The sequence below is a fragment of the Pelodiscus sinensis genome, chromosome 27, assembly GCF_049634645.1.
Source record: "Pelodiscus sinensis isolate JC-2024 chromosome 27, ASM4963464v1, whole genome shotgun sequence".
Lineage (NCBI taxonomy): Eukaryota > Metazoa > Chordata > Testudines > Trionychidae > Pelodiscus > Pelodiscus sinensis.
The window spans coordinates 8,140,606-8,167,488 of NC_134737.1; the positions used below are offsets into that span (position 1 = coordinate 8,140,606).

Sequence of the window (26,883 nt, forward strand, 5' to 3'; positions counted from 1 at the left end):
TGGGTACATGGCTACAGTGAACATAGACAGAATTGGAACTGGCTGAGGGACTCATTTCTAGTCGGAAAGACGGCAGCGAGGGTTAGTTCACAGAATGGGTCTCTCATCCCTGCCATAATCTAGAAGCAAAGAGAGACCTTCCCCTCCCTGCCTGCATGCCCCACGATGATAATACAGAATGCACCAGGGGCCAGCATTTTCTGTGAGCTGGGCACTTGTGCGGCCGCTCAGGAGAGATTCAAATGCTGCCCAGTCACTCAGCAAAGCACCCACAGCTAGGTTTGTGTTTCTATGGGTGGTGCACATTCACACAGACCTTGGTGCACGTACTAAATTTATTCCACACATGGAACAAATCCACACGTGGGTGGAAAAGATCAGAGGGAACCGTAATCAGGCACACGTGCCTAGGCAGGATCAAAGCTTGGGATGCCGGAGCCCCTGGAAATTCAGCCCATTGATGATGTGCTGGTGGCTGCTAGGGGAAATCCCAGGGGAGGGAGAGCTGCCGCAGGGAGAGGCGTCAGAGAGAGGGGCTTGAAAGAGGCTGCAGGGAACAGGTGAAGGCAGCCAGTGAGGAGGAACAAACTCTGCAGCACTCCCCACAGCCCAGTCCACCCCTACGTGTGCCAGCTGCGCTGGAATGCTCTGGGAGAGCTCAGCTCTGCAGCTTTCCCCCTCCCCCGCCATCCCGGCAGCAGCCCAATAGTCTGGGCCAGATGGGCCCGTTCTCAGTGAGGGCTGGTGCCTCCTCAGCCAATGGCTGTCTGGGCTTTTTCCCCTTGAGGGATCAGGGGACAATGAGCCGTGTGAGGTGCTGGAGGGGGAGGAGATGCTCCTTTGTTAGCTGCCTGGGCTCGGATGCCTGCGTTTCCCCCATGCCCATTGGTAAACCACGCTCCTGGCTACGGCGGACCGCCTGACGGAGTGCTGCAGCTCCGGCAACACGAGCCCCCGAAGCGGGGGGGCGGCCATCGGGGGGAGGAGGCGGCAGCCGCCCCTCCGGGCACCCCTCGCCTTTGTCCCGTTTTTAATGTATTCCAGTTGGTGATTGACTCCGCACAAAGGAAGTAGCCTGGGAAATCCAGGCATCCTCTGACCTTTGCCACCCCGCGGCCCTCCCTGGATCCTCGCTCGGCACCTGCCACATGGCCGCGTCCTTCTGGGCGACCCCCCTGTGATGGCATGCGGCGGCATATGTCGAGCTGGCTGTCTGGAAGGGGCTGTGCCTTCTCTCTGCTGCCTCCCTCTTCTTTCCCAAGGGGACAGCAGCCTGGGAGAAAGATCCCAGGGTGGAGCTGCAGAGGCAGTGCAGAAAGGGGGAGAAAATCCCCTTCCCTTCCCTCCTCACCCAGCTTGAGCTGAAACATTCCGAGGAGGGGAATGGGCTGAGAGGAGATGCAGAGTTTGCACTCAGAGTCAGTTCCCCGCTCTGGGGGCCGGTGTGTGTCTAATCTCAGGGCAGCTGAACCAGTCTGGGTTACCATAAGATTGCCGTGAACCTCGTCCCTCCGACCCTGAGAAATGTTTGTTGAGTGTCAACCCACCCCGCCCACTGCTGCTGCCTTTCCTTGCCAGGGAGGGGCCCAGGCCTGTTGATTCCAGCTGCAGACCGCAGCAGAAGGCCCCCGGGCAGCAATGGTTCCTCTCATTTTATTCTATTCGTGTGCAGAATAAATTTGATTATGGGCACCGAGGCATGTGCAGATGTGTACCACCTGTAGAAACACATACTGCCGGCTGTGGGTACTGTGCCAGTCAGATGGGTGGCATTTGAATCTCTCCTGGGAGGCCACTCAAGTGCTGATCCCCCTGGGGTAGCTCCAGAAATCTGGGAAGGGAAGCTGTTCCCCTCCCACCCCCCAGCTTGGAGCCCAGCTTCATGAACCCTTAGGCCAAATTCTGGGGCCACTGATTTCCATGAGCATTGCACCAGCTGAGAACTTGGCTCCAGAGTCAGGCTAAGGATCCAAGGCCTAATTCTCCTCTTGCCTCATAGCTGGAGGCGTCTCCTACCCCCTATGCAAAGCAAGCATCAAACTCCCCGCCAGTGTGGGTGCAGAAGTCTGACCGGGCAGCCGCTTTTCCGGAATAACTTGCCAGCTGTCTACACTGGCCACTTGCTTTTCCGGAAAAGCACTGACGATCTAATGTAAAATCGTCATTGTTTTTCCGGAAAAACTATGCTGCTCCCGTTCGTGCAAAAGTCCTTTTCCGGAACAGTTTTTCCGGAAAAGGGCCAGTGTAGACAGCCCAGTAGTCTTTTCAGCAAAAAAGTCCCGATTGCGAAAATGACGATCGGGGCTTTTTTGCGGAAAAGCGCATCTACATTGGCACGGACACTTTTCTGGAAAAAGTGCTTTTCCAGAAAAGCATCCTGCCAATGTAGACAAGCTTTTTCCGGAAATACTTATAACGGAAAACTGTTCCGTTTTAAGCATTTCCAGAAAAGGGTGCCAATGTAGACGTAGCCAGAGAGTAGTGACTCCATGAGGTGCAAGGCAGTGGGGAATCAAATCCAGAGAGAGACTTCTGCAGCTCTCTGCATCTTCCCCTGAGCTCTGGCCATGCCTTGTCCAGTCCCACCGGGCCCCTAGAAAGAAGTCGGATACGTTTTAAAGGCTTGGGTTTACCTGTCATCTGTGGGATTTAGAATAAACCAAACCATTTCCCATGCACACTGCTCCTGCTGCGTGTGCCACTGTGGGACAGGAGAGAGGCAGGGAGCGGAGAAGGGAAAGCCAGAAGGGAAATGGTGAGGAACTGGCAGAGAGGGAGATGGAAATAGGTTCAGGTGAGCATGCACTAAGCATGCACTAAGGAACTTTTAATGTGTGGTGGCAGACTCCCCAGGCCCTGTTAGTGTGTGGTAGGCTCTCCCCTGGCACTTAGTGCCTCATTTGTCCACACAGACACCCCCCCAGCGACTCCATTTTATTTTCTCCTGCTGCAGCTACGAAGACTTTTACCTCTCCTGCTCTCTCACCCATGGCGGCAAAACGCTCTGCAGCCCCCTGCAGACCAGAAAGGCTCACGTGTACAAGTACCTCTTCCACCTCATCATCTGGGACCAGCAGTAAGGCAGCTCCCTGCTTACCTCCACCTGGGGAGGGGAGGGAAGGGCAACCCAGCAGGGGTCCTGGGATGCAGTCTTGAAGGTACATGATGAGGTGACTAGGGCTGATCTGGGCCCATGGAACGAGACAGGGAAGTGTTACACCTGTCGAAATAGAACTAGTAGAATCTTATTTGGGAGAGAAGACGATATGCTGCATTTATTGGGAAGGCAGAGTTCGCTGCTAAATTATCCACCACACATTTCTACAGGTGGGACAGAATTACTAGCCTCAGTTGCTCATGCTGCCAGGTGGTCCAGACAAGAGGAGGTGAGCTGGGTGGTATCGGCACGTGCCGCTGCTCCGGGAGGATGACTGTAGAACCAAAAGACCCAATTCTATATTTTTGCACGCTGCTTTTTACATGTTTTAGTTAGTCCATAGATCTTGTCCTGGCCCGCTACCCCAGGTTGCTGTATGACCTGGAGTCATCAGTTAATGGCAGATGGGACTTTGATCTTTTCTTGATGGGGCTTTTGTCTCTTTCTTGGGTGGGTTCTTTTGCAAGGACTCACTCTCATTGTTCTTCAGCCATCAAGGTAGTGCTGGCAGCTGGTCCCCCCTGACAGGCTGGCTTCAGGGACTGATCCTTTTACACCCACACCCCCACAGTTCACACTTTTAAATGAGATGACACACCTAACTTTAAACAGTCAAGGCAGTGCAAAGTTTGAAATGGGGTTTCAGTTACAATGCATATATACAAAAATTACAACAACAGTCTTCAAAGGCAGTTCTTAACAAAGTAATCCAAATCCCATTCAAAAAAATTGGGCCACGATTCATGAGGTTACATAGTGTCCCAGTGGCAGATCTAGTTCATTAAAAGGTCAATTTCATTCTTCAGCTGTAGAGAAGGAGCTGTCTTACCTCCATGCTTGCTCAAGGCCTCTCCTGATCTCACAGGGGAAGGAGGTCTGGAGGCACAAAACTCCCTTGTAATGCATGGCAGGGGTCCTCACAACAGGGGAGGCAGGGGAGGGTCAAACCTAAATTATACACCAACTACTTGTCGTCGTCCCCCCCCCATGAGCTATGGGGCATCTGAGGTCCTGGTGAAAGAACTTCCAAGGGGTGTCACTCCCCCAGGAAAACCAACCACTTCTTGCTTCACTTCTTACTGGTGGCCCTTCTCCTTTAGCCCCGTTCGTTCAGGGAGCTGCAGCTGCTCCAGGGAAAGGGAAGCAGATCTGGACCCAGACTAAACCCTGCTTTGGTTGGCAAACCAGCACCTCAGGGGAAGAGGTTTTGTCCCTGGGGCTTGTCTCCATAGGTGGAAAGCTACCAGCAAAGTTAGAACACAGAATTCTACAGCTGTAGTCGTACTGCATAGTCCACCATCCTCACCAGGAGGAGCGGTAGAGCATCCCCGGTGGACAGGCACCATCTCTGCCACACAGTCATCCCCCCGGGGGCTCTTTTGAGTTGGTGCTGGCTGACAACAGCAAGCCCACTTCCTGGCTGGGGGTGAATGCAGCTCTGGAACAGGTCCCAGCCCCACCCTCAGCAGAGCACATCAACCCCAGCTTGGGGCCAGCTTTGCCAAAGAGCTCAGGGCCCAGCAGCTCTCAAGGGGACCCTGGTGGTCAGATTACATAGTAAGAGTTTGGGAAAACTTGTCCCCTTAAGACTCCAAACTCATCCCCTCTCTGGGGTTGTCTCACCACTAGTAACTCAAACACAGCACAAACTTTCACAGCAGCCCACCTAGGACTCCCCCCTGCCCAATCCACCCCACCCTGCCTCCAGTTTATAGCCTGGCTGGAGGTAATTGGACCCACCTGCCAGCATGACTAAGGCGGGCCCTGAAGCTGGGCTGGGTTTTTGTTGGTGACTGGACAGATGAGCCCTGCAGTGACTAGGAAATAGAGCTACCTGACAAGCCAGCAGGAGAAATAGCTTCCGAGGCGTGTCCGATCCCCTGGGGGAACCGAGTGCTCCTTGCTTCCCCTCTTGCTGGTGGGTCTTCTCCTTTAACCCTGTGCTCCAGCTGCTCCAGGGAAAGGGGATCTGATCCCAAAATAGCCCTAGCAGCTGAGAGGGTGTTTGTGCTAAGCCCGTGGTGGCGGGGAGGTGAGAGGGATAATTTTAGAAGGAGCCGTGCCGGAGAAGGACCCGGGGAGAGCGACGCAGTGGCACTGGCACAGGGCGGGGGGTGTTAGATCACCCCCGTTGTGTGGCTGCCCCTGGAAACTGGATGCTGGCAGGGGTTAAATCCCAGTTTGTATGGGCAGGGCTCTAAGCCATCTCCCTGGGTCCCTTCTGCTGGCTGCAAGAGGACCTCAGCCATGGGAGTCAGCTGGTGTGACTTTCTCTGGAGCTATGAAATGGCTGTGGGCCGGCCTGCCCCTGGGCTCTGCTAGCCCAGCAGAGTCAGCTCCTGGACCCCTGGGGCACCTTGCTTTAAATAGCTGCATGGGCTGGGCAAACGAGCTGGGACGAGGTTAGTGTGTGTCTGTCTGTCTGTCTGTGTCCTCCCCTCTGCCCTGATTTCCTATGCTGGGAAGTTTTGGAGCAGCACTGGCAGACTCCGCCGGCCGGGGGGGCTGTCAGCCCCACCAGACCTTATTTGGAGGAGTGTGGGGGGGGGGAGGTAAGAAGGGGAGGAGTTGGGGGGAGAGAAGAGGAGATGCTCTGCCCCCCCAGAGTGAGGAAAGATCCCCAGAGCAGATATCCTAGGACCAGGTGAAGCCCACTAGCATGCAGTCTGACTAGATGGAGGGTCGGGGTGGGGGGTCCAAGCTTTCCTATAGCTACATCTGCCCCTCCATAAATGCCTACAGGGGTGCCCTAGAGTGGAGCTTTTTCTCCTTCTCGTAGGTCCTGCAGGGCTTATGCTATAGCTCAGCCAAACTCAGTCTTTTCCCCACTCGCTGCTGAATCTAAAGGAATCTCCTAGAGAGGGGGAATCCAGCCCCATCTCCCCTCTACAGACCAGAGAGGTAGTAGGGATCCCAGCCACCCCCCTGCTTCCTCCATAGACCCTTGGGAACCTTGCAGGGAGAGAATTTAATGCCCCCAGATCCATCCTGTCTCCTGGGTAAGGGCTCAGCTGTCTCCCCGGCAGCTGCCTGATTAGCGGTGAGCCCATTGCTTTAGCTGTCAAGGCAGCTCTGCGGAGTTGTGTGGTGCTGAGGGGCAGTTGTTGATCAGGCAGGGACATGTCTGCTCCCCGCAGTCCCTGGGAGAGCAGCAGCGTCTCTGACCAGATCTGCCTTGTCTCCCTGTGACTTCGAAGCTCGGCTGGGACCCCTCCGTCTGCCCACGGCCCCCGTTCCTGAGAGCAGCAGCTAGAGGGCTGGTGTAGGCTCAGGAGTCAGGGCCTCCTGGGTTCCTGCCTCTCTGAGGGACTCCTTGTGGGCAAGTCTTGTCCCTGTTCTGCGCCTCGGTTTCCCTGACTGCACAAGGGAGACCCCAGGCGTGTTGTGAGGATGCCGACATTTGGCCAGCCTCAGCTGGTGTGAACCGGCAGAGCGCCACCAAAGTCCATGGCGCTGCAGTGACCTAACTCTGCTGCGCGTCTGGCCTGCTCATACATGTGAGGTGCTGAGACATGACCGTAATGGAGTGCACACCTAGATACATTGCGGGGAAGCCACTCGGTCAGATCTGGGTCACTGGCTGGGAATTCCCTTGCCAGCCCCTAGGCTCAGTAGCAGGAGGTCTCAAGCTCCCCTGTAGTTCAGAGGTTGCTCTGCAGTCTTAGGGTCGGGCCCTAAATCTGGAGGCCCTGTCCAGAATGGGGAAGGGCCGCTCCCCCTCCGGAGTGCCTGGGGTTGCTGAGGTTTATGTCTACGCAGTGGCTAGATGGACGCATTTGCATCAAGCTAGTGTAGGTGCGGTGGGTTGGGCCAGCCGGAGCTGCTGCCCAGGCCATGCAGACGTGGCTGCCTGCCTGCACTAGGAAGCCCCCTCCCAGCTGCTGTGTAGCCCCTACAGCACTTGGTGCCCCGTGGTTGGGATGCACTACTATGCCCAATACACTGATCTAGTGCACAAGGGGGAGAAGAAGGATTCCCTGGCTGTGAAGCCAATGCTCTGACTCAGCTCTCCGCATGGTTCCTTCTAGGATCTGTTTCCCAATCCAAGTCAACCGGCTCCCACGGGAGACGCTGCTGAGCGTCACCCTCTACGCCGTGCCCATCCCGCCTCCAGGAAGCTCCTCCGAGACCAACAAGCAGCGGCGGGTCCCCGAGGCTCTGGGCTGGGTCACCACCCCGCTCTTCAACTTCAGGCAGTACGTGCCCCCTTTGTCTCCCCCTCCTCCGGGCCAGGGGCTGGATGCAAGGGATGGGTTGGCAAGCGGTTCCTGAATACGCCAACTCAGCTGTGCTACCGAACCTATGGAGGGTGTCCTGGGGCCGGCAGCGCCCCACCTGCCTGGCACCAAGATCATGGAGTTGGCCCTTGTGTCAGCCTGTCAAACCCACTTCTCCCATTCTGGAGAGGCTTGGCAACGAAGCCATCTTTGGCCAGGAACACCCCCCCCCCCCCACTCCCGGGTCCTGTCTTTGCTCTCAGCCTCAGCAAAGTGGGTCCCAGTGTCCCAGGCTCTAGATTCATGGTTTCCAAAGCCCGAAGAGACCCTTGTGCTCATCTCCCCTGACCACCTGTGTTCCCCAGGCCAGAGACCTGCTCCACCATAATGCCTAGAGGGAGGGATTCAGAAGAACAGTCAATATCGATTTTAAAAATGGCCGGTAGTGGAGAATCCACCCCGACCTGGTAAATGGTTGCAAATTTACATCTTCTTTCCCCTCTGCATTTACTGGCTTCACCTTCCAGTCACTGGATCATGCTCTCCCTTTCCCTCTGTTACACCCTATCCCAGGGGTGGGCAATAAGCAGTCTAGGAGCCGGAGACAGTTGGCAGGGTTAGCCCCTAACAGGCCGCCACAGCTTTATTTACACCTGCATCTGCAGGTACAGCTGCTCACAGCTCCCGTTGGCTGCGAATCACCGTTCCTGGCCAATGGGAGCTGCAGGAAGCTGTGTCCTGATCCACACCACTTCCCGCAGCTCCCATTGGCTGGGAATGGCAATCCGTGGCCAATGGGAGCTGCAAGTGGCTGTACCTGCGGATGCACCCACTAGCGGCAAACCCTGATGAACCGCCTCTGGCTTATCGCCCACCCCTGCCCTGTCCCCTTCCTTTCTCCAGGGTCTTGACCTGCGGGCGGAAGCTGTTGGGCTTGTGGCCAGCAACTCAGGACAACTCCAGTGCCAGGTCGAGTGCCCCCAACTTCAACCAGCCCGACAGCGTTATCCTGCAGGTGAGTGCCCCACACTGGGAGCCAAAAATCTTCCAGATGGGGCTTAGAGTTTGGGGGAGATTCAGCTGGAGCCGCCCTGCGCCGCGTTCTTGCTGAAGCTGGGTGTGATGAGTTTCATGGCCTTAGTAATGAGCGTTGTAGTAGTCCGTTCGGAGTTTGCACTGGGCAGGGAGCCCTGGGGAGCGTGGGCACTTTACTGGCCTTAGGGCTGAAGCACAGAGTGAGGGGAACCCCAGAACCTCCTGCTGTGGGGGAGCAGGGACATGGGGCAGGCAGGTATCCTGAGAACACCACGTGCCTCGGGGTCAGCAATATGTGGCGTGAACACCCCATGGGCCCCTGAGAAGGGCAGTAGCTTGTTACTCTGGCCTCTGACCTGCTTTCCGCCCCTCCCCCCAGATCGATTTCCCAGCCTCTGCGTTCAACGTGACGTTCGCGAGCCCCCCGGCGGCTGAGTTCAGCCCCAAGTACGAGTTCCGCAGCCTAGGCGAAGAGGACCAGCGCAAGCTGAAGGAGGTGATGCAGAAGGAATCGCTGTACTGGTGAGAGGCTGCGCTTGCACGGGGGGGGGGTGCCCACCACGGGGATGATGCACGGGGATGGCCGAGACACCGTCTTCAGCTCTCCTGCCCTGGACCGTAACTTGCCAGTGGGCACTGGGCAAAGAAACAGTCACGCGTAGAAATCCATGAGCCGGGGGCCGGCGGGTGTGGGTGGATCTCCACTGCGTTTGGTCCTCAGACTGTCTGTCTGTCTGTCTGTGGGAGGAGGGGTCAGCTCCCCATGGTCCAAAGTTGAAAGCAACAGAAAAACTCCCTCTGCCTTAATAAGCTGTGTCCAGGCAGGACTGTGACTCTCACCCAGCCTGATCTCACGCCCCTTTCCCCCACCTCCCCCCACGCATACACTGGCAGCAGCAGAACCAGAGTGGAGGCAGGTCAGAGTGGAGGCACTGTGGCCGGCTGGGGCCCCACTAATGGCTGGCCCAGCCCTGAGAACACACAAGGAGCTGGGAAGCCCCCGAGAGAAGGCCTAGGGCTGCAGGTCAGGGATCGAGTTTGATGCTTCTGGATGCGCGGCTGCCCCCACGCTCCCGGTCTGAAGGCAGCTGTTGGCAAGCTGCTCCTCTGTCCTTCCCCTGAGCTCCCCAGCCTCGTGCTCAGAGAGGGGAAGAGATTGTTTTTTCCAGATGTGTGTACAAGGAAAGTGTCTCCAGCCATCGCCTGCTCACCCCCGCTTTCCCCGCCGCCTAGGGCGGCTGGCGAGCTCAGCCCCGCGCCTCTGCATGGAGGATCAGGTGTCTGGCCACACACACGCAGGGCAGCTCACTGTGGGCTGAGTTCAGCCCTGGGGCACGCCTCCCCGCCCCGAGCCAGGCAGGGAGAAGGGCTGGTATCTGCCCCTCTTCTCTAATGGACGGTGGGAAAGAGAAAAGTCCCAGGCACCAGTCTCTTGGAACCAGGCTGGGAAGCCACATCCCCCTTCTCAGTCATCCCTGCACATGGCTCCCCAGGTGTTCATGCCTCCTGCCCTGCGTGTACCTGCTGGGGGGTCCACCCCCAGTCTGAGGTTCAGTACAGCCCCTACCCCATATGGCACCAGGCCCCCCCTTCTCCAGTTCTCCTTCTCTAAGTCCCATGGAGCCCTGGCACTTCCAACCCCATCTCCTCTCTCCTGTCCCCCAGTGCCTGTTGTTTTGGGGAGCTGACTCCTCCTTGAGCTCCATTCTGCAGCCTGGCTCCCTCCCCCCATCTCCTGTCGGCATGGGTTCCCAGCTCCCGTCCCTGCCTTTGTATGCCCCCTAGGGTAGCCCCAGCCCCGGCCGCCAAACCTCAGAACACCTGCACCCGAGTCCTCTCTAGCCCTGGTGCCCGCATCTGCCTGGCAGTCATGCTGGGGCAGAGAGCACCCCCTGCTGGCACCCACAGGTCACCAGGGCTCTGCCGGTTGTTCCTGTGCTGGGCACAGGGACCGCCGCAGCATTCTCATGTAGTAATGATGCTTATTACCATCGACGTGTCCGCCCTGGCAGAAGTGCCGAGTGTGCCGCAAACAGAGATGCTCCTAGGGCGGCTGCTCCTGAACAAAGCCCGTGGGAGGTGGGTGGGTAAGGCACAGGAGAGACTAGCCAGCTGGGAGCAGCTGGGGAGGGAGGGGTTTGGAGGGGACGAGGCAGCCCAACTTGTTGGTGGGAGCAGGAGGAGATGGCAGCCATTGTCCTGGGAGCGAGAAGCTGGAGGGTGGGGAGTTATGTTCTGCGGAGACTGTTCCACCTGCGCCCCCTTCTCCAGCTGGGGGGTGGATTGGGCCTTGGTGCAGGGACAGCCTCTCAGAGCAGCTGGCTCCAGAACTGTGATTAAAATCCAGCAGCGGGCAAGCATGGCCCAGTTCAGTCCTCCGTCCTCGTCGCTCCCAGCCGGGGATGCGGCTCCGGGTCCCAAACCCACAAGCAGCACTTCCCGCCCCATCCCCTGCAAAAGACCCCCAGCGTCTTGACTCCTGGTGGCATGGGGAGTTCCCCCTCTGGCAGAGGAGAGAGACTGGGGGGCTGGAGGGGCAATGAGGCCTAAATGCTGCCAGCTGGGTATGTTAGGTCTAGGCCCACATGGAAATAAAGGGCCTTGCTCTCCTGGCTACTTTGCCAGCCAATTCAGGCCATGTGGTCTCTCTCCCCCCGCAACATACACACGGCAGCCTGTGGCCTGAACTGTGACACTGAAAGGAACAGGGCGCGGTGCTCAGAGCTGGCAGGAGGCCCCCAGCCCTTCCTGGCATTGTGCTTGGGGAGGGCAGTGCCTGGCCCGCCTGTTCCAGAGCTCGCCGGGTTCCTTGCCAGGATGGGTCCTGCCCACTTTCTCCTGCCGGCCACTTTCACTTTCCTTTGCCTTTGTGTGTGCTGGGCAAGCCCTGCAGTAATCACAAAAAGGGTGTGTCTAGGAAGGGAGCTGGGCCTGGGAGCTGGGCAGTTCGCTTTCCCGCACACCCAGGTCTGCTGATGCCCCTCAAATCTGCCACCTGCTATTCCCGCCCTCAGCTCGCCCCTGCAGGTTCTGCCAGGGCTGTAAGAGCCAGGCCCGGGAGCAAGGGACTGTCACTCCCTGCTGTCCTGGGAATGGGAAAGCCACGTGCAGCCCAGGGGCGCCGGGTTGCTACCGGGCTGACCAGGATTTTCAGGGGGAGAGAAGGGAGCAGGGTTGAAATGCTCCTGCCTCGCCTTCCCCAACTTCGCTGCAAGCTGAAAGCCAGCTCAGATGTGCTGGGAGGTGCTTTGCCAGCTGACCCATCAGGCTTGAGGTGGAGGGATTTACGCTGCCTGATCCACTCCCTTCCTGGGAACATGGGACTGATCCATGAGTAACGCCGCGCAGTGGGGGGGGGGGGGGTAGCCACGTTGGTCCTAGGACAGCAGGGAGACGAGGCGGGGGAGGGGGTATCTTTTATTGGCTTGCTCTCCGCTGGGGAAAGAGAGAAACGTCTCAGGCAGCCCTCCTCCGTCCTAGCCAGAGGAGCCAAAGTGGCTGTCCTGGGGGGACTTTCCTGCTCTCTTGTGGCCACTCCGAGCAATGGCCCTTTTATTTCTTGGCCACCTCCGGAGATTCCTCGAGCCAGACCCTGTTCCCAGGAACACCAGTGTCAAGCCCCGTCTTCAGGGCTCTGTGACCCTGGCAAGTCCCTCCCCCTCTCCGGGACCCCCTACGTACAATGGGGAGGGACCCAGCTGGGGACTGAGGCCTGCCTGTGACCCCCTGCCTAGGGTGACGGACGCCGACCGGAAGCGGCTGTGGGAGAAGCGCTATTACTGCCACGAGCAGCCGGGGTCCCTGCCTCTGCTGCTCGCCAGTGCCCCCAGCTGGGAGTGGGCCTGCCTGCCGGACATCTACGCCCTGCTGAAGCAATGGACGTCCATGAGCCACCAGGATGCCCTGGGGCTCTTGCATGCGACGTAAGCGGCTGCCTGGGGAGTCTGTGCTGGGGGGTGGACATGTGGTGGGCAGATACGGCTCCTCCTCCTCACTCCAGCCACTCACCAGGGCGTCTGCCTCTGGGCCAGAGGCTGCATGAAACTGCATCCAAATCCTGCGAACATCTGAACCCCAAACAACCCTAAAACTGCTGTGCCAGCCCAGAGGTTAGGGGGAGGAATGGGACACGGGGGGGGGGGGGGGGAGAGGGAGAAGGGGGAGGGTCTGGCCATATGTGGCACATGGGTTATAATCTTCACCTACATGCTGGGCCTGGAGGAGGTGGACACAGATTGGGTATTGCCCACAAATCCCCTCTTCAATATTAGTATTGCAGCCATGGCTGGCTGCCTGGGAGTGCGGGAGCGGCAGGGAACCCTGCAACTGATCCAGCAGGAACCCCCCGCCCCTGAAAATAAAAAGGGTGGAGGAAGGGGCGAGGCAATCCAGAGACAGGCTGGCGTCTCCATTCCCACGTTTTGTGGCATTCCCAGTGGGATGATGTGGTTTGCCTGTGAGGCGGCAGTGCTGCTTTTCCCCATCAGCATCCCAAGACCCCCATGGGAGGCTGTGAGGACAGTGGCAGGCCCGCCGGCTGGGCTCCTCTGGAGACAGCCTGCGGGGGCCTCCTCCCAGCGACTTGTGTCCGTAGGTTCCCGGACCAGGAGGTGAGGAGGACGGCCGTGCACTGGATCGACTCCATGTCGGACGCCGAGCTGCTGGATTATCTGCCGCAGCTGGTGCAGGTGAGTCCCTGAGCCCTTCAGCCCCACGCGCACGGCCCGTCGGTCTGTCCTGCCTGCTGACGGAGGATTGTCCTTGGCTTCTGCCCCCTCCCCCAGGCCCTGAAGTACGAGTGCTACCTGGACAGCCCCCTGGTGCGGTTCCTCATGAAGCGAGCCATCTGCGACCTGAGGATCACGCACTACTTCTTCTGGTATCGTGGGTGTGGGTGCTGCGGCCTGGGGGAGGGGCCTGCCCAAGCAATGGGGGTGGGCATCCCACAATTACCATCACCGCCTCCCTCATTAGCCTCCGAGGCACGATCCCCAGCTAGTGCACAGGGGCAGCAGGGGAGAGTGGTTAGAGCCACCCGACCCTGACCGCTCCATGCTGTCCTCTTCCCCCCCAGGCTTCTGAAGGACGGCCTCAAGGACTCCCAGTTCAGCATCCGCTACCAGTACCTGCTGGCGGCCCTGCTCTGCTGCTGCGGCAGGGGCCTGCGGGAGGAGTTTGACCGGCAGTGCTGCCTGGTCAACACCCTGGCCAAGCTGGCCCAGCAGGTCCGGGAGGCGGCCCCATCGTCGCGACAGGTCGGTGCTTCGCCTGGGCCTCTGCTCGGGGCAGAGGGGTGGAGTCGGAACGAAACGGCAGAGCTCAAGGGGCTGCTCGCTCGGGTTATGCACAGCACCCCCCGTCGCAGGCAGGGAGCCGGCCACGGCCGCTGGCTGCCGGGGACCTCCCGGCTCAAGCCGCTCCCCGCGGGAGGTGCTGTCAGGAGCCATGCAGCAGGGCTGGCTGCTTGCTGACGAGCATTGTTCCTCCTCTGACTCCCGTCTCTCGTGGAGGAGCCTTCCCTGCCCCACCCCCATGCCAAGGCTCCCCCAACTTCACTTACCGAGGTCACTGTCCCCTCCCAGCCGCTGAAGGTGAGCAGCTAGGCCTGCCTCGTGCTGCTCCTTCAAGAGGCCCTGGGCCAGGCAAGCTTCCCAGGCGTGATGTGCCGGCCCTGCAGTGGAAGAGCGAGAGGCTGCTGTTGGGACGGGAGGGTGGAATGGCGGCTCCTCCTCTCCCCTGCCCAAGCCAGCTGATCCCTCTGGGGGCGTTGGGACTGGAGCAGGGAAGCTGGCGGGGCTGTGCCTGCAAGGCTGTGACTCCCCACCCCCCGCGTCTCCGGCAGGCCATCCTTCAAGAGGGGCTGGCCGATGTGAAGCAGTTCTTCAGCGTCAACGGCTCCTGCCGCCTGCCACTGAGCCCCAGCCTGCTGGTGAAGGGGATCGTGCCGCGGGTGAGTGACCGAGCCGGGGGGAGAAGGGAATCAGGACCCTACCAGCATAGGCCTAGCTCCCCCAGAATGCCAACATGGCAGATTCTAATGAGGAGACTTGTTGCATCGTCCATCAGCTCTTCCCTCTTCTCTACCTACCCTGCAAGGAGCACCTGTACTGCACACCTCGGACCCAGGTGCTCCTGACCCCCTGCCCTGTGTCTCCTTTTCACCCACCCCCGTGCTCCAGATTGGCTCTTGATCGGCACCCTGCCATGAGGCCCTGCGCCCACCTCGCCTGCCTCCTCGACTTGCAATGCCGAATGAGCTGAACCTTGCCAGGGCTGTGGGGATGGGCGTCCGATGCCTCCAAGGCCTTGCCTGAGGGAAGCCTGGTGACTGGCTAGTGCACAGATCCCCTGGCTGGAGTCTTGGGGATAGCCATGACCCTAATAGCCACGACCCAGAGTAGCTGATTCCTGCAGGGGGCAGGTTGCTTCTGTCCTACTGCCAGACCAGCAGGGGCCTGTGTCCCCTGGCAGATCGTAACCCTAGGATGCTCAGTTCCTGCAGGGATGTGCCTATCCCCAGGCGGCTCTGGTTCTTCCTGACCCTCTCCTCCTTCCCTCTCTGCCGGCAGGACTGCTCCTATTTCAACTCCAACGCTGTGCCCCTGAAGCTCTCCTTCCAGAACGTGGATACCCTGGGGGAGAACATCCGTGTGATTTTCAAGGTGAGTCCTCCTGGTTCACTCAGTGCCCGCCCCTGGCACGGGCGGTTCGGTTCAAACAGGCCTTGCTGAGGCCGCTGGATCAAAGCAGGGAGGAGTTCGTTGCAGGACATTAACCGGTAGGACCTTTCCTTTCCCTGCAGCAGCTGAGAGGCCAGGCGCTTGTCAAACAAAGAGCGAGCAAAGGTCTCCAAGCTGTGCTGGGAACCCGCTTTGCTGCACGCCAGGGCTGCATGACAAACCTGGGTCACCTAGACATGCTCTTGCTACACAGCAAGATGGAGGGAGCCTGCCCTCAGGCTGCCATCGACCGCAGGCACCTGAGGCCGGGTCTTCACCCACAGAGTCCCTGCCGCAGAAGCCAAAGGCTTAAAAAGCCAGTTGGATCATGTAGTCCCTGGGCAGCATCGAGCCCCACATACTGCATCCCCCTCCACAGGTTGGGGCTCAGTCCAGCTTTCAGTGTCCCAAGTCCAACCCCTTCCGATTCCACAGGCTCAACCTCACTGTTCGCTCCTCTCCTATACGAGGGTCACTCTCCAGGCTCCCAGAATCACATTTGCCCCTTCCCCCACATGAGTCCTGAGCAGCCCCCGATGCACTGTGGAAGAGACCAGTCCTGCAGGCCTTGGGGTATGCCATGGCTGGGCTGGGCAGGGGCAGAGCTGTCAGTGAAAGGCGCCTTGGTAGGGAAGAGGGATGTTAAATTTCGATTAATCAGCTAAACGAGTAGTCGGTGGAGCTTCCATCGACTGCTCGATTAGTCGATAAGGGGGGCGCTCGCTATCCCACAAAGGAAGAGGCGCAGCAGGAACCTGCCGGGCGGCGCTTGTACATTTCCAAGGGAGAGGCGCAGCCGTCGGGATCGGCGCGAGTAGGTTCTGCTTCAGTCCCCACTCGTGCCGTTTCCCTGCTGCCCTTCTGCCTCCCCCCACTGCCCCAACAGAGACGGTGCTGGGGGGAACTGGCTTTTAAGGCTGCTTCCCCCTCAGCACCGGCTCCTGCTTCCCTCTCTCCCCCCTTCTCCCTGCCCCCCAGCCCTTGCTGCCTCTCTCTGCTACAGGCAGGGGGAGCAACTAGTCAAATCGCCACTCAACTACCCAATAAGCACTTGCTTACTGGATAGTCAACTAGTCGCTTACATCCCTAAGGGGGAGGGGATGTGAGATCACCCCTGGGAAAGGGAACCCCAGAGAAGGAACATGGAAACGCCCCAGTTTTGATCATGCTCTTTCACTCCTCTGCCTGCCAGTGTGGAGACGACCTCCGGCAGGACATGCTGACGCTGCAGATGATCCGGATTATGAATAAGATCTGGGTGCAGGAGGGGCTGGACATGCGCATGGTCATCTTCCGCTGCTTCTCCACGGGCCGTGGCCGGGGTAAGTCGGAGCCTGGGGATGCCCGTCTCCTGCTTCCTTCCCGGGAGTGCTCTTTGGGTGCTGCTGCTCCTGTGATGCCCTTGGTAGGGGGAGACTCTGGCACACATACCTGCTCAGGACCCCTGTGGCCCCTTCTCTCTCCCCACCACTTAAATCCACTGGGATGTGCCTGGCCTGTGGCTGTCTTGCCTTCCAGAGTCTTTCCTGTCCATGGGAGCTGCATTACATCTCTACCACCAGGGGGAGATGCCACTAAAACTCTTTGCAGCCTGATTTTCAGAGGCTGATTTTGGTCTGTGCACCTGCAGACAGGTGCCAGGCTTCCAAACTGAGGCATGCACATCGGTGACAGCCAGCCCAGATGGTGACCTTTCTCAGGGGTGCTACGGCCTGGGATCCACAGCCTGGGATCTCTCTGCACCATCTGCGGCAGGGGGAGGTTAGAATGGACCGAGCGGGTGGAGATTTGGGGCACTGACCTTGCACCTGCTGCATCCATTTCCAGGCATGGTGGAGATGATCCCCAATGCTGAGACCCTGCGCAAGATCCAGGTGGAGCATGGGGTGACGGGCTCTTTCAAGGATCGCCCCCTGGCCGACTGGCTGCAGAAACACAACCCCAAGGAGGACGAATACGAGAAGGTAGGAAAGGGGGAGGGCAGGAGGGTGACCCGTCTCTCTGCGGGGAAGGAAGCAGGGGGAGGCAAATAGCCTTTGCCGCTTGTGGGGGATGCACCAACCAATATGCTTCACTTCCTGTAAGCCTGCCACATCCTAGCCAACAGATGCCCCAGGAGCCTGCCTCCAGCACTGCTCAGTTTTGCTTGGGACCTTCAGGAAGTCAACTTGATCTTGGCCTCTTGAGTAAACCACGCCAGCCAGATGCCCCCGTGCCCCTGGCATGTGTCTGCACGTAAGGCCAAGCCGGACATGCACCTGCGCCAGGGATGGCCTGGCTGTACTTTGTCCTGACTCGGTGAAGAGGGCTGTATCTCTGGAGGTCCCTGTGTTTCGGCGCTTCTGTACCTAATGACTTTGTTGATGTGGAGGACCTACAGCAAGAGTGTAAAGCTTTTTTAATGCTTTGTTCCTTTCAGCAAGTTCCTGGTGAAGGAGAGTAGAGGAGCTGAGGAGCCTTAAGTGTCCCCCTCTACCCACGGACCAAACTTGCTCCTAAGAGCAAGGGACTAAATATTCCCACGCTCTCTCCAACCTCTCAGTTCCTCTCTGAACCCCCCCCCCCCCCACTCTCTTTCCCCATCACCTGCTCTAATCCCCTCTCTCTTTCCCAGGCAGTGGAGAACTTTATCTACTCGTGCGCCGGCTGCTGCGTAGCCACCTACGTGCTGGGGATCTGTGATCGGCACAATGACAACATCATGCTCAAAACCACTGGCCACATGTTCCACATCGACTTCGGCAGGTTCCTGGGCCATGCCCAGATGTTCGGCAACATCAAAAGGTGGGAGCCTGGCATGAGTGGGGTGGGGATTGCTCCCGTAGCATTGCTAACGGGGGCCAAACTTAGCCCCATTTCCCTTGACTAAATCTCTTCTCCCTGCAGCTGTTGTGCTGGGGGCGGGAGTGTTTCTTTGAACCGACAGGGCTGCCGTTGGTACAGTGGTTTGGAAGGTCTGCTGTGCGATGGGCCAGGAGCCTCACTGTTTCCAGCAGGATCAGGGTGTCTTGTGATGGGTGCAGGACAGACTGGAGTGGCGGTCTGTTCCCTATCCCGTGGTCGAGCTGTCGGCTCCACCGCCCCCCTGCCGGTGCTGATCTGGGCACGTGTGTCTCTTTCTCTGGTGCAGGGACCGGGCTCCGTTCGTCTTCACCTCGGACATGGCCTATGTCATTAACGGTGGTGACAAGCCCTCCAGCCGCTTCCATGACTTTGTGGACCTCTGCTGCCAGGCATACAACCTGATCCGCAAGCACACCCACCTCTTCCTCAACCTGCTGGGCCTGGTGAGAACCCAAGGGGCAGCCTTGATCCAGGCAGGGGGGTGTCTTTGCTCTCACATGGCCTCATTACCGTAGGGTCTCCAAAGAGCAGGCCCTCTTCACGCCTAGGCCTTTTTATGGCATCCTCAGCTGCTACAAGGGCATGACCAGGCCTTGAGATACCTCCCACCCCCCAGTGCTGGGAAATTCCCTTCCCCCTGAGTCTGCAGCGGCCTCTTGCCCACTTTGGTTCTGAGGTCCCATGGCTACTGTGGGCCTGGGGGCAAGACGTGGGGGAGCCAGGCTCTGCATTCCTGGAAGGGGCGGCCGCAGGTTGAAGGGGTGGGGCCAAGGGCAGGCATCTCTTAGTGAGATGGACCGTGGCGCCAGGCCCCCTTCCAGGCTGTAAAGCTGCGCAAAGTGGCACAACTGTGCTCCCGCGGCAATTCAGAAGGGCCCAGGGCTGCGGCCACTGCAGCCATAGCAACGGCAGCAGCCAGAACCTCCAAGCCCCTTTGAAACACTGGGCCCCGAGGCAACTGGGTCCCGGGGAAGCTGCCCCCTTTGCCCACGTAGTGTTACAAAAGCCACATGCTCCTTCCTGGGGGAGGGGGGGGTGGCATGTGGTTAGTCTCACAAAAGCGCCCCTCTGGTTGTCTGGGGTGCAGCAGTGACTGCCTGATCCCACAGAGCTCTGGTATCCATCCTCCCCGGCCTGTGTGACTCAAATCCAGGCAGAGTTGGGTTGGACTCTATAGTATGTCTCCTGGGTCATGGAGGGGTATTGCGGAGAGAAGGCCCCCTTCCTTCTCCGCTGGTGGAGTCTTCAGTGGGGAGGCTGGACAGGCCGTCCTCGGCCATGTTTAGGGTAGAGTCCCCAGGATCGGCTGCTCCACTTCACTCTCCTTGTGCCTTCTCCACCCCTGGGTGCTTGGCACTGACCTGTCTGCCCTGCTCTCCAGATGCTGTCCTGTGGTATCCCGGAGCTCTCCGACCTAGAGGACCTCAAGTACGTCTACGACGCCCTGCGGCCGCAGGACTCCGAGACTGACGCCACCACGTATTTCACCAGGTAAAAGGGTGCAGCTGGCACTGGGCGGCTGCACACCCCACCACTAGGAAATGAGCCAGCCAGCCTGGCTGAAGGGCTTTGTGCGCTCTGGAGAGTTTTGGGGCAGGGGACGCTACATGTGGCAGCTGCCTCTGCCCCCAGGTGAGTCTCCCTCCCTCACCGAGGCGCCACCTTCCCTCGTCGCAGGTTGATCGAGTCCAGCCTGGGCAGCGTGGCCACCAAACTCAACTTCTTCATCCACAACCTGGCGCAGATGAAGTTCACCGGCTCCGAGGCCCGCCCCGTGCTCTCCTTCGCCCCCCGCGTGCACACGCTCAAGACATCCGGCCGGATCCACGACGTCTTCCTCTGCCGCCACGAGAAGGTCTTCAACCCCAGCAAGGGCTACGTGAGTGCTGCAGCCTGGTTTCTGCTGAAGACGTGCGGGGGGTGGTTCAGAGACCTGGGTGGGTCTCGAGGAAGGCCCAGTCTCCTGCTATTCAGCAGTTTTCAGAGGGGTAGAGACAGGACCGTCCTTAGGATTTATGGGACCCTACACAGTACTATTAAAGTGGTGCCTAACAGCAGCTTTGGAGGGGGGAAGATGCATGTTTTTAGAGATGTTGATTTTCTAATCATCAGCAACACACACATGAAATGTTTTTAAATCAAATTTTAAACTCAGATCCTGTCGACTCACACTGTAAATTCGGAAACTGACTGTCTAGACCTGGGGTTGGCAAATGCCTGTCAAATGGCTTCATTGCCACTTGACTGGCTCTTTCACAAGTTCAGAGTTCAGCTAATTGCTCTGGCAAGCGTTGTCACTTCTAAGCTAACTAGATCCTCTCCGGAGGAAGCAGAGCCACAGAACAGGGTTGGAAGAGGCGGGTGGATGGATATTAAGACCCAGCAGTGCCCCAGATTTTCAGGTGGCCTATGCAGCTGTGTATTCTGCATATGGGTGAGGACACAAACCAAATTAAGACCGTTGCAGCGTTTTCCAGATTCCGGCCTCATTTGGATGGTTGCATTAAAGGGAGAAAACCCATTTTGCTGGAGGAAAGGAAATGTGGAACCTGCCATTGCGTGGCTAGCTCCACACTGTCTGGAGAAATCTTCCATGGCTTGAATTAGAACCCAGTGCCCTCCACTTACCCTTCCACAAGGCCTTCAAAGATTTCTTGACATTCTGCCTCCCTTCAGACTCGTGCTCCTGAAAACTTGCCCCAGCCTTTAACAGGGTGAAATAGGTTGGGTTTCTCCCGATCTGTACTGGTATAAGTGAGGCTCTGCCTCCCTGTCTTGCAGACCTACATTGTGAAGGTGCAGCGGGAGAGCGCCTGCGAGGTCACCTACATCCAGCGCACCTTTGAGGAGTTCCAGGAGCTGCACACCAAGCTGCGCCTCATCTTCCCCTCCTCCCACCTGCCCAGGTAGCCCTGCCGCCCTCCCCCCCCCCCCCCCCCCCGGCCTCAGCACTGCTTCTTGTCCCACCTGCAGAGAAAAGGGGCTGGCTAATGAGCAGCTGGTTTGGGCGGATGCATGCTGGGAGGGGACAGGACTGCCTCGCTTGGTTTTCCTGCCTCCAGGCAGCACCTATGAGGACAAGTCTCTCCCTGTCACTCCCCACCCCCATGCTGTGTCCTGGCTTTCCCCCATCAATGTAACTTGACTCAGCTCACTATAGCTTTCGCTGGCTCCAGAGAACAGCCGTCCAGACTGAGCCCTTCTTGATTCTCCTGGTGTGTGACCGTCTTGTCAGGCTCCAGCTATTCTTGGCTTTGGGGACTGCCTGTCCTGCCAGGATTCCCTGCCCACCCATCCTCCACTTTTCCCTGCCAGCAACTGTCCAGACTGGTCTGGAAACTCCTCTAGATTCTGTGGCTGAGAAACAATTGACTTAGCACCACTGTGGTGCAATATGCTTCATGTGACTTCCCCTTGCTGTCTCTGGCGAGAGCAGTTTGCTTAGGGGAAATATTACGGCAGCAGGACGTTCTGCTGCCTTCAACTGCAGACTTGCTAACTGTACTCTACTCTCTCTCTCTCTCTCTCTCTTTCCTGCGCACACAACTGGTCAGTTTCCCCAGTAGGTTTGTGATCAGCCGGTCGCGAGGTGAGGCAATGGCCGAGAGGAGGAAAGATGAGCTGAACGGCTACATCTGGCATCTGATCCACTCAGCACCTGAGGTGGCTGAGGTAAGATTCTCTTCTCAGTGCCTCTCAGTCCACGGTGGAGAAGGGGTCTGGAACATACAGCATTATGGATAAGTTCTAGGAGGGAGTGTTATCTAGTGAGTAGAGCAAGTGACTAAGGGACAGGATTCCTGGACCTTTTTCCAGACTCTGTTAGTGAGAAGTGGGCAAGTCATAGCTCTGCGCCTCAGTTTCCTTATCTGTAAAATGGGGACAGGAACATGGATTTCAGTCCTGGGAGCAACGTTCCCCCTCATCTTTTCCATCCATGCGTGGAATAATTTTATGTGCATCACAGCATGTGTGAGTGTGCACCACCAGTAGAAACAAAACCTAGCTGTGGGCGCTCTGCTAATCAGCTGAGCGGCATTTGAATCTCTCCTGAGGAGCTGCACAAGCGCACAGCTTACTGGGAACACTGGTTGTAAATCTTAATTCCAGTTTGAAAGATCAGGGATGCCATCAAAGTGGTGAGTGGTTCCTCTAGCTTGGGATTCTCGAGGGTGGAAGGTGCTGTATGAATAACTGATGTGGAGTGGCATCTCTTGCTTTGAAGTGTGCAGGGCATGCCTACAGATGGAGACAAGAGAGCCTGTTACCTCTACTGTGTGATATCAAGTCCGATGTGTGCTCTTCTTGCTTTGCAGTGTGACCTTGTGTATACGTTCTTCTACCCCCTCCCACGGGATGAGAAGGCTGCAGGCACCAATCCAGCTCCAAAGCCCGCAGGTATCACTACATCGTAGATGGTCCATCTGCTCTGGCATAGTGGCCAGTACTGGGTGTGTCAAAATGAAGGTGTAACACTTCCTTGCAGTGGATCAGTGTTGTGCTGTACTAAACCAGAGCGGTAGATTCCATCCTTGCCCCCCCCTTGATGGTGCAGGAGAATGAGAATCAAAGTAGTGGTTACATAAGCGGTTGCACTGTGCAGGGGGTCAGACTAGATCCGTGGTCCCCAACCCGGTGCCCGCGGGCGCCATGGCGCCCACTGGGCCCTTTACATGCGCCCGCGGAGCACTCTGGGCTGGCCCCGCTCCTGGGCGTGCGGCAGGTGCCAGCCCCGGGCGCATGGCCGGTCCCGGCCCCGCCGCGCGTGTCCTGGCCCCAGCGCTGGCCCCGGCCTTGGCCCCGCCCCCCCTTGCTGGCTCCAGTGCCGGCCTTGACCCTGCCCCCGGGGGCGCCACGCCAGCCCTGGCCCTGGCCCCGCCCCCAGGCTCCCGGCAGCCCCAAAACGTTGGGGACCACTGGACTAGATGATCATAATGGTCCCTTCTGACCTGAAAGTCTATGAGTCTATAAGGGAAAAACAGTCTCCCCAGGGGACTCCACTGAAGGTCTTACATGCTTAGAATTCTGCCGCACCTCTGGGTACATCTAGACTATGTTTCTTTTTCGAAAGGAGATATGCAAATTCGGTGCTAATTTGTATATCTTCCAACTGCTTTTTCGAAAGCGCGTTTTTTGAAAGTGAAAGTAGTCTGTACGCGGTTTTTTTGAAAAACCACGTAAATCTCCTTTTTTTAGGAAGAACAATTTTTTCCAAAAAAGGGTTTGTTTTTTTTCTGAAAAAAACGCATCCAGACTTCTTTAACTTTTGAAAAACCCGCTTTTAAAAAAGCGATCGGAAGAAGATACGCAAATTTGGCACTAATTTGCATATCCCCTTTCAAAAAAAACCCTGTAGTCTAGACGTACCCTCTGTGTCCTTGCTGGTTTCTGGCCAATGCGGGTGTCTACAGCTCACCCCCAGTTCTGTGCTGTCCTCTGTCTCTTTCCAGATGCCACCTGGTCTCGGCCCATCGGGAAGGTGGGAGGGGAGGTGAAACTCTCCATCTCGTACAAAAACAACAAGCTCTTCATCATGGTGATGCACATCCGAGGCCTGGTAGGTTCCTTGTATCCCACCTGCAGCTGTGGCTGCTGCACAGGCTCCCTCCATGTCCTGCTGCTGCAGAAGTGACTGGGGGTTTGTTTTGTTCTCTCCCTCTTGTAGCAGCCCCTCCAGGACGGGAATGACCCCGACCCTTACGTCAAGATCTATCTCTTGCCTGACCCCCAAAAAACCACCAAGAGAAAAACCAAAGTGGCTCGGAAAACCTGCAACCCCACTTACAATGAAATGGTACCGTAAGATTCCCTTTGCTCTGCGGGCTGGGTATGGTGCTGCAGGCCACTTGCCAGGCCTTGGACGTTACTGGCTTCATAAAGGGTTGATTGGTCCAGTGGCTAGAGCAGAGGACTGTGGACAGGGCCAATCTAAAGCCTTGTAGGGCCGATGGAAAGAGCATTCAGCTGGGATGGGGTTGGTTATATCTAGGGCCATCTAAGTGAATCTTTAAGCTCTTCCGAGGATGGGGGTGGAATCCAATTACCGGCCACCACCAGGGCACTAGCTGGATTGCTTGAGTCTGGTTGGACCAAGTATCTCTGCTGTCTGAGGAACGTTCGGCAACTTCCCCAATGAGTTGACCTCTCAGACCAGTTTAGAGGCCAATCACTGAATGGCTCATGGAGACTAAACTCTATTCTCCCTCCAGAGCAGCAATGGTCAACCGAGGCTAGTGAGGGGGCCGCATGAGTGGCCCTCCTTCCGCTCCATGAGCGGCAAGATTGTCGTAACCAAGACAGCCCCCCGTGATAGAGTAGTTTTACTAAATGTGCCTAGAATTGGTGGGGTAGCGCTTTGATTGGCTGTGGAGGGAGCACACAGGCCCTCACCATCAGTGTTGTGTGCAATCAGCACGCACCTCACTGCGTGTGCGCTGTCTTGACGTAAATGTTACTTTAGTAATTCAGGTAGGAAATAAATGACGCAGACAGTAGAATCCAGCAACCTTGCGCATGGGCAACGGTGAACAAAAATGTCTCGTGGGCCACATGTAGAACCCCGATGGGCTGCATGTGGCCCTCAGACCACGGGTTGCCCTCCACTGCTCCGGAGTGTGTCTGAGGCACAGAAATGAGACCTCAGTACAGATTCTCCCATTCTGTAACAGAGAGCTTCCTTCTCCGGGCTGCCTTCTGACCCATAAGGGCCTTCCCCATTCTCTGTCTTGCAGCTCGTCTATGACGGGATTCCCAAAGGAGACCTTCAGCAGCGGGAACTACGCCTGAGCATCCTCAGCGAGGAAAGCTTCTGGGAGAACATCCTGCTTGGGGAGGTCTGCATTAAGCTCCGGGATCTGGACCTGACCCAAGAGAAAATGGGCTGGTTTGAGCTGGGCTCCAGGAGCCAAGGGACCATGTGAGGAGAGCAGCCAGTGGCGGTGACGTTTTTGGAACCACACCAGCCCTGCGGGGCCGTGAGAATGGGTGCGAGTCCCAGGAGTTGTATCCTGGATCCAGATGGATTTTGTTGTCTGCAAGTGGGAGCCAGAAGAGCGTGCTCTCTGTGGATCAAGAAGTTCATTTGGGAAGCTGGGGGGAGGGGTTTCCATTTCTCCCTGTAGAGACCAGGAACTCAGCATCACAATAGGAAATCCTATTGTGACTTGAAAAGGCTGCAGTAGAATTTTTTTTTTAAGTTTACCTTGTGTCAAGGGAGCAACAATGAGGGAGGGAAGGGGAATAACGGGGATACTTTTTATTTCTTTTGAGATTTTTATTTTTAAAAAATAATGAAAAGTAATTTGTGTCCAGATGGGACATGAGGCCTTGATGAGAAGAGACTTGTGGGTAGGGAGGGAGGAGAGATACATCATCAGTATGATTCTTATTGGACTTTCCCTAGAGAGTTTGTTTCCATAGGAACTTCTTGGGAAGGGGGGGCATGAGCCGTGGATAATACCCTCCTTGTCTCTAGGTTAGGAGGGAATGTGCTAGGATCCAAGCTGCCTCCTCTGTCCATCTCAGAGAATTTGCTTCCAAAGGAGAGCTGTATAATTTGTACGTGTGTAGAGCCTTCTGTTCTGGATTCCTGCCAGAGGGCTTTTGAGTGTGTGAATCGTGTTCCCGGGGAATGACTGCCAGGTGGGTTATCTCCCCTTCCACCTGGGAAAATTCCAGCAGTATTCACTTTGCTTCCAGCTGTGCTCTCCCTAACTCCCCAAGGCCTGGGACTCTGGCCTTGTGGCAATGTTCGGTATTTAGAAGCACGATTTTTACCATACTTCACTGTCCTTAGATTGTTTTTTTTTTTTCCTTTCTCCCCCCTCTCCTGCTCACTGGATTGAGTTGTCGCAAAAGAGAAGCAGCCGCAGAGACCATGTGAGGGGGCTGAGCTAAGCCTTAGAAGGAGGGGCAGTCAAATCTCAAAAGCAGGAGATGATCATATCCATCTTTCGGGCGATTTCTAGAAATTTCTCCTTAGAGCTTGAGATTCCACATGCAAGAGCTGGTCACTCGGTGCTCCACCCTCTGGTACCAAATGGGGGGGAGCTTGTGGAATGTCAGTCTGCCCCTGTGGAAGGGCTGGGCTTGCTCACTGACAAGCTAAAGAATTGAGCTGGAATTGAATCCCGATGTCATTTCTACTGAGACTTCTCCACTCTGGGTATGTGGGGGAGCAGGAGCCATTGGTGGTCATGCAAAGAGCAGAGGGACTATGCTCTTCCTCTCATCAGCCTACTGGGGAGAAACATTTGCAGAAGATAGGATTTTTTGTTTGTTTTTGTTACTTTCCAGTTGTGTACATCCATGTGGAGGGGAAAGGAAATACCTTTTTTCGTTTTTAAAGAGTCAATTTCCCCTTTGAAAAATTATTTTAAAGATGCCAATTTCCACTTGGCGTCAAACAAGGGAGAGCAGGATTGAGGGTTCTGTCCACAGGGCAGGCAGGATGATAGCGTTGCCCTAAACTGCAGAGATCAAGAGATGCAGAGATGATTACCCCCCCCCCCCCTTCCCAAGAAGCTGTCTTCCTCCTTTTTTTCCTCCTCTCCCCCCCCCTCCCCCCACTCCCCAAGGTGTCAGCGGTGCTTTGTTTACAGTGAGAACTCGGTAAACAGACAAAATGTTTCTCAGGATCGAGAATATGAACTTACCTTTATATTAAAAGTTTTAAATATTGTATCTAGTAGGTGACTGGGTTTTAATAAGCTGGGCGTGAGGAATGGATTCCCTCCTCCCTGACATGCCGTCCATTAGTTGCAGGTGCATCGAAGAGTGGCATCTCTGAACCTGCCCGCAGGTAGGTTTGAGAGAGGTGCACTCAGGAAATGTTTTCAAACTTAGCCAAGTTCTTCAGTCAACGCTCTACCCCCTATGACTCTGTGTCGGGATGTAGTTCGGACTCCTGGAG

The 26,883-nt window shown here is 57.0% G+C and overlaps 1 protein-coding gene across 5 annotated transcripts in view; it reads left to right on the forward strand.

The window, feature by feature from the left end:
- PIK3C2B (phosphatidylinositol-4-phosphate 3-kinase catalytic subunit type 2 beta) overlaps nucleotides 1-26,471 on the forward strand; it is an 89,454-nt gene extending 62,983 nt beyond the window's left edge. For 4 of the 5 annotated variants that reach the window (XM_075910112.1, XM_075910113.1, XM_075910114.1 and 1 more), the window contains 22 exons: nucleotides 2,954-3,076; nucleotides 7,186-7,353; nucleotides 8,278-8,389; nucleotides 8,789-8,931; nucleotides 12,144-12,332; nucleotides 13,004-13,097; nucleotides 13,194-13,288; nucleotides 13,484-13,664; nucleotides 14,252-14,359; nucleotides 14,979-15,071; nucleotides 16,321-16,450; nucleotides 16,956-17,092; nucleotides 17,743-17,912; nucleotides 18,259-18,415; nucleotides 19,354-19,463; nucleotides 19,650-19,851; nucleotides 20,754-20,878; nucleotides 21,527-21,644; nucleotides 22,289-22,370; nucleotides 23,423-23,529; nucleotides 23,638-23,766; nucleotides 24,704-26,471. In XM_075910112.1, the coding sequence (XP_075766227.1) occupies nucleotides 2,954-3,076; nucleotides 7,186-7,353; nucleotides 8,278-8,389; nucleotides 8,789-8,931; nucleotides 12,144-12,332; nucleotides 13,004-13,097; nucleotides 13,194-13,288; nucleotides 13,484-13,664; nucleotides 14,252-14,359; nucleotides 14,979-15,071; nucleotides 16,321-16,450; nucleotides 16,956-17,092; nucleotides 17,743-17,912; nucleotides 18,259-18,415; nucleotides 19,354-19,463; nucleotides 19,650-19,851; nucleotides 20,754-20,878; nucleotides 21,527-21,644; nucleotides 22,289-22,370; nucleotides 23,423-23,529; nucleotides 23,638-23,766; nucleotides 24,704-24,892 (2,962 nt within the window). In that variant the 3' untranslated portion in view covers nucleotides 24,893-26,471. The remainder of the gene's footprint in view (nucleotides 1-2,953; nucleotides 3,077-7,185; nucleotides 7,354-8,277; nucleotides 8,390-8,788; nucleotides 8,932-12,143; nucleotides 12,333-13,003; nucleotides 13,098-13,193; nucleotides 13,289-13,483; nucleotides 13,665-14,251; nucleotides 14,360-14,978; nucleotides 15,072-16,320; nucleotides 16,451-16,955; nucleotides 17,093-17,742; nucleotides 17,913-18,258; nucleotides 18,416-19,353; nucleotides 19,464-19,649; nucleotides 19,852-20,753; nucleotides 20,879-21,526; nucleotides 21,645-22,288; nucleotides 22,371-23,422; nucleotides 23,530-23,637; nucleotides 23,767-24,703) is intronic. The other variant, XM_075910115.1, reaches the window with a different exon arrangement.
- Nucleotides 26,472-26,883: the final 412 nt, after the last annotated feature.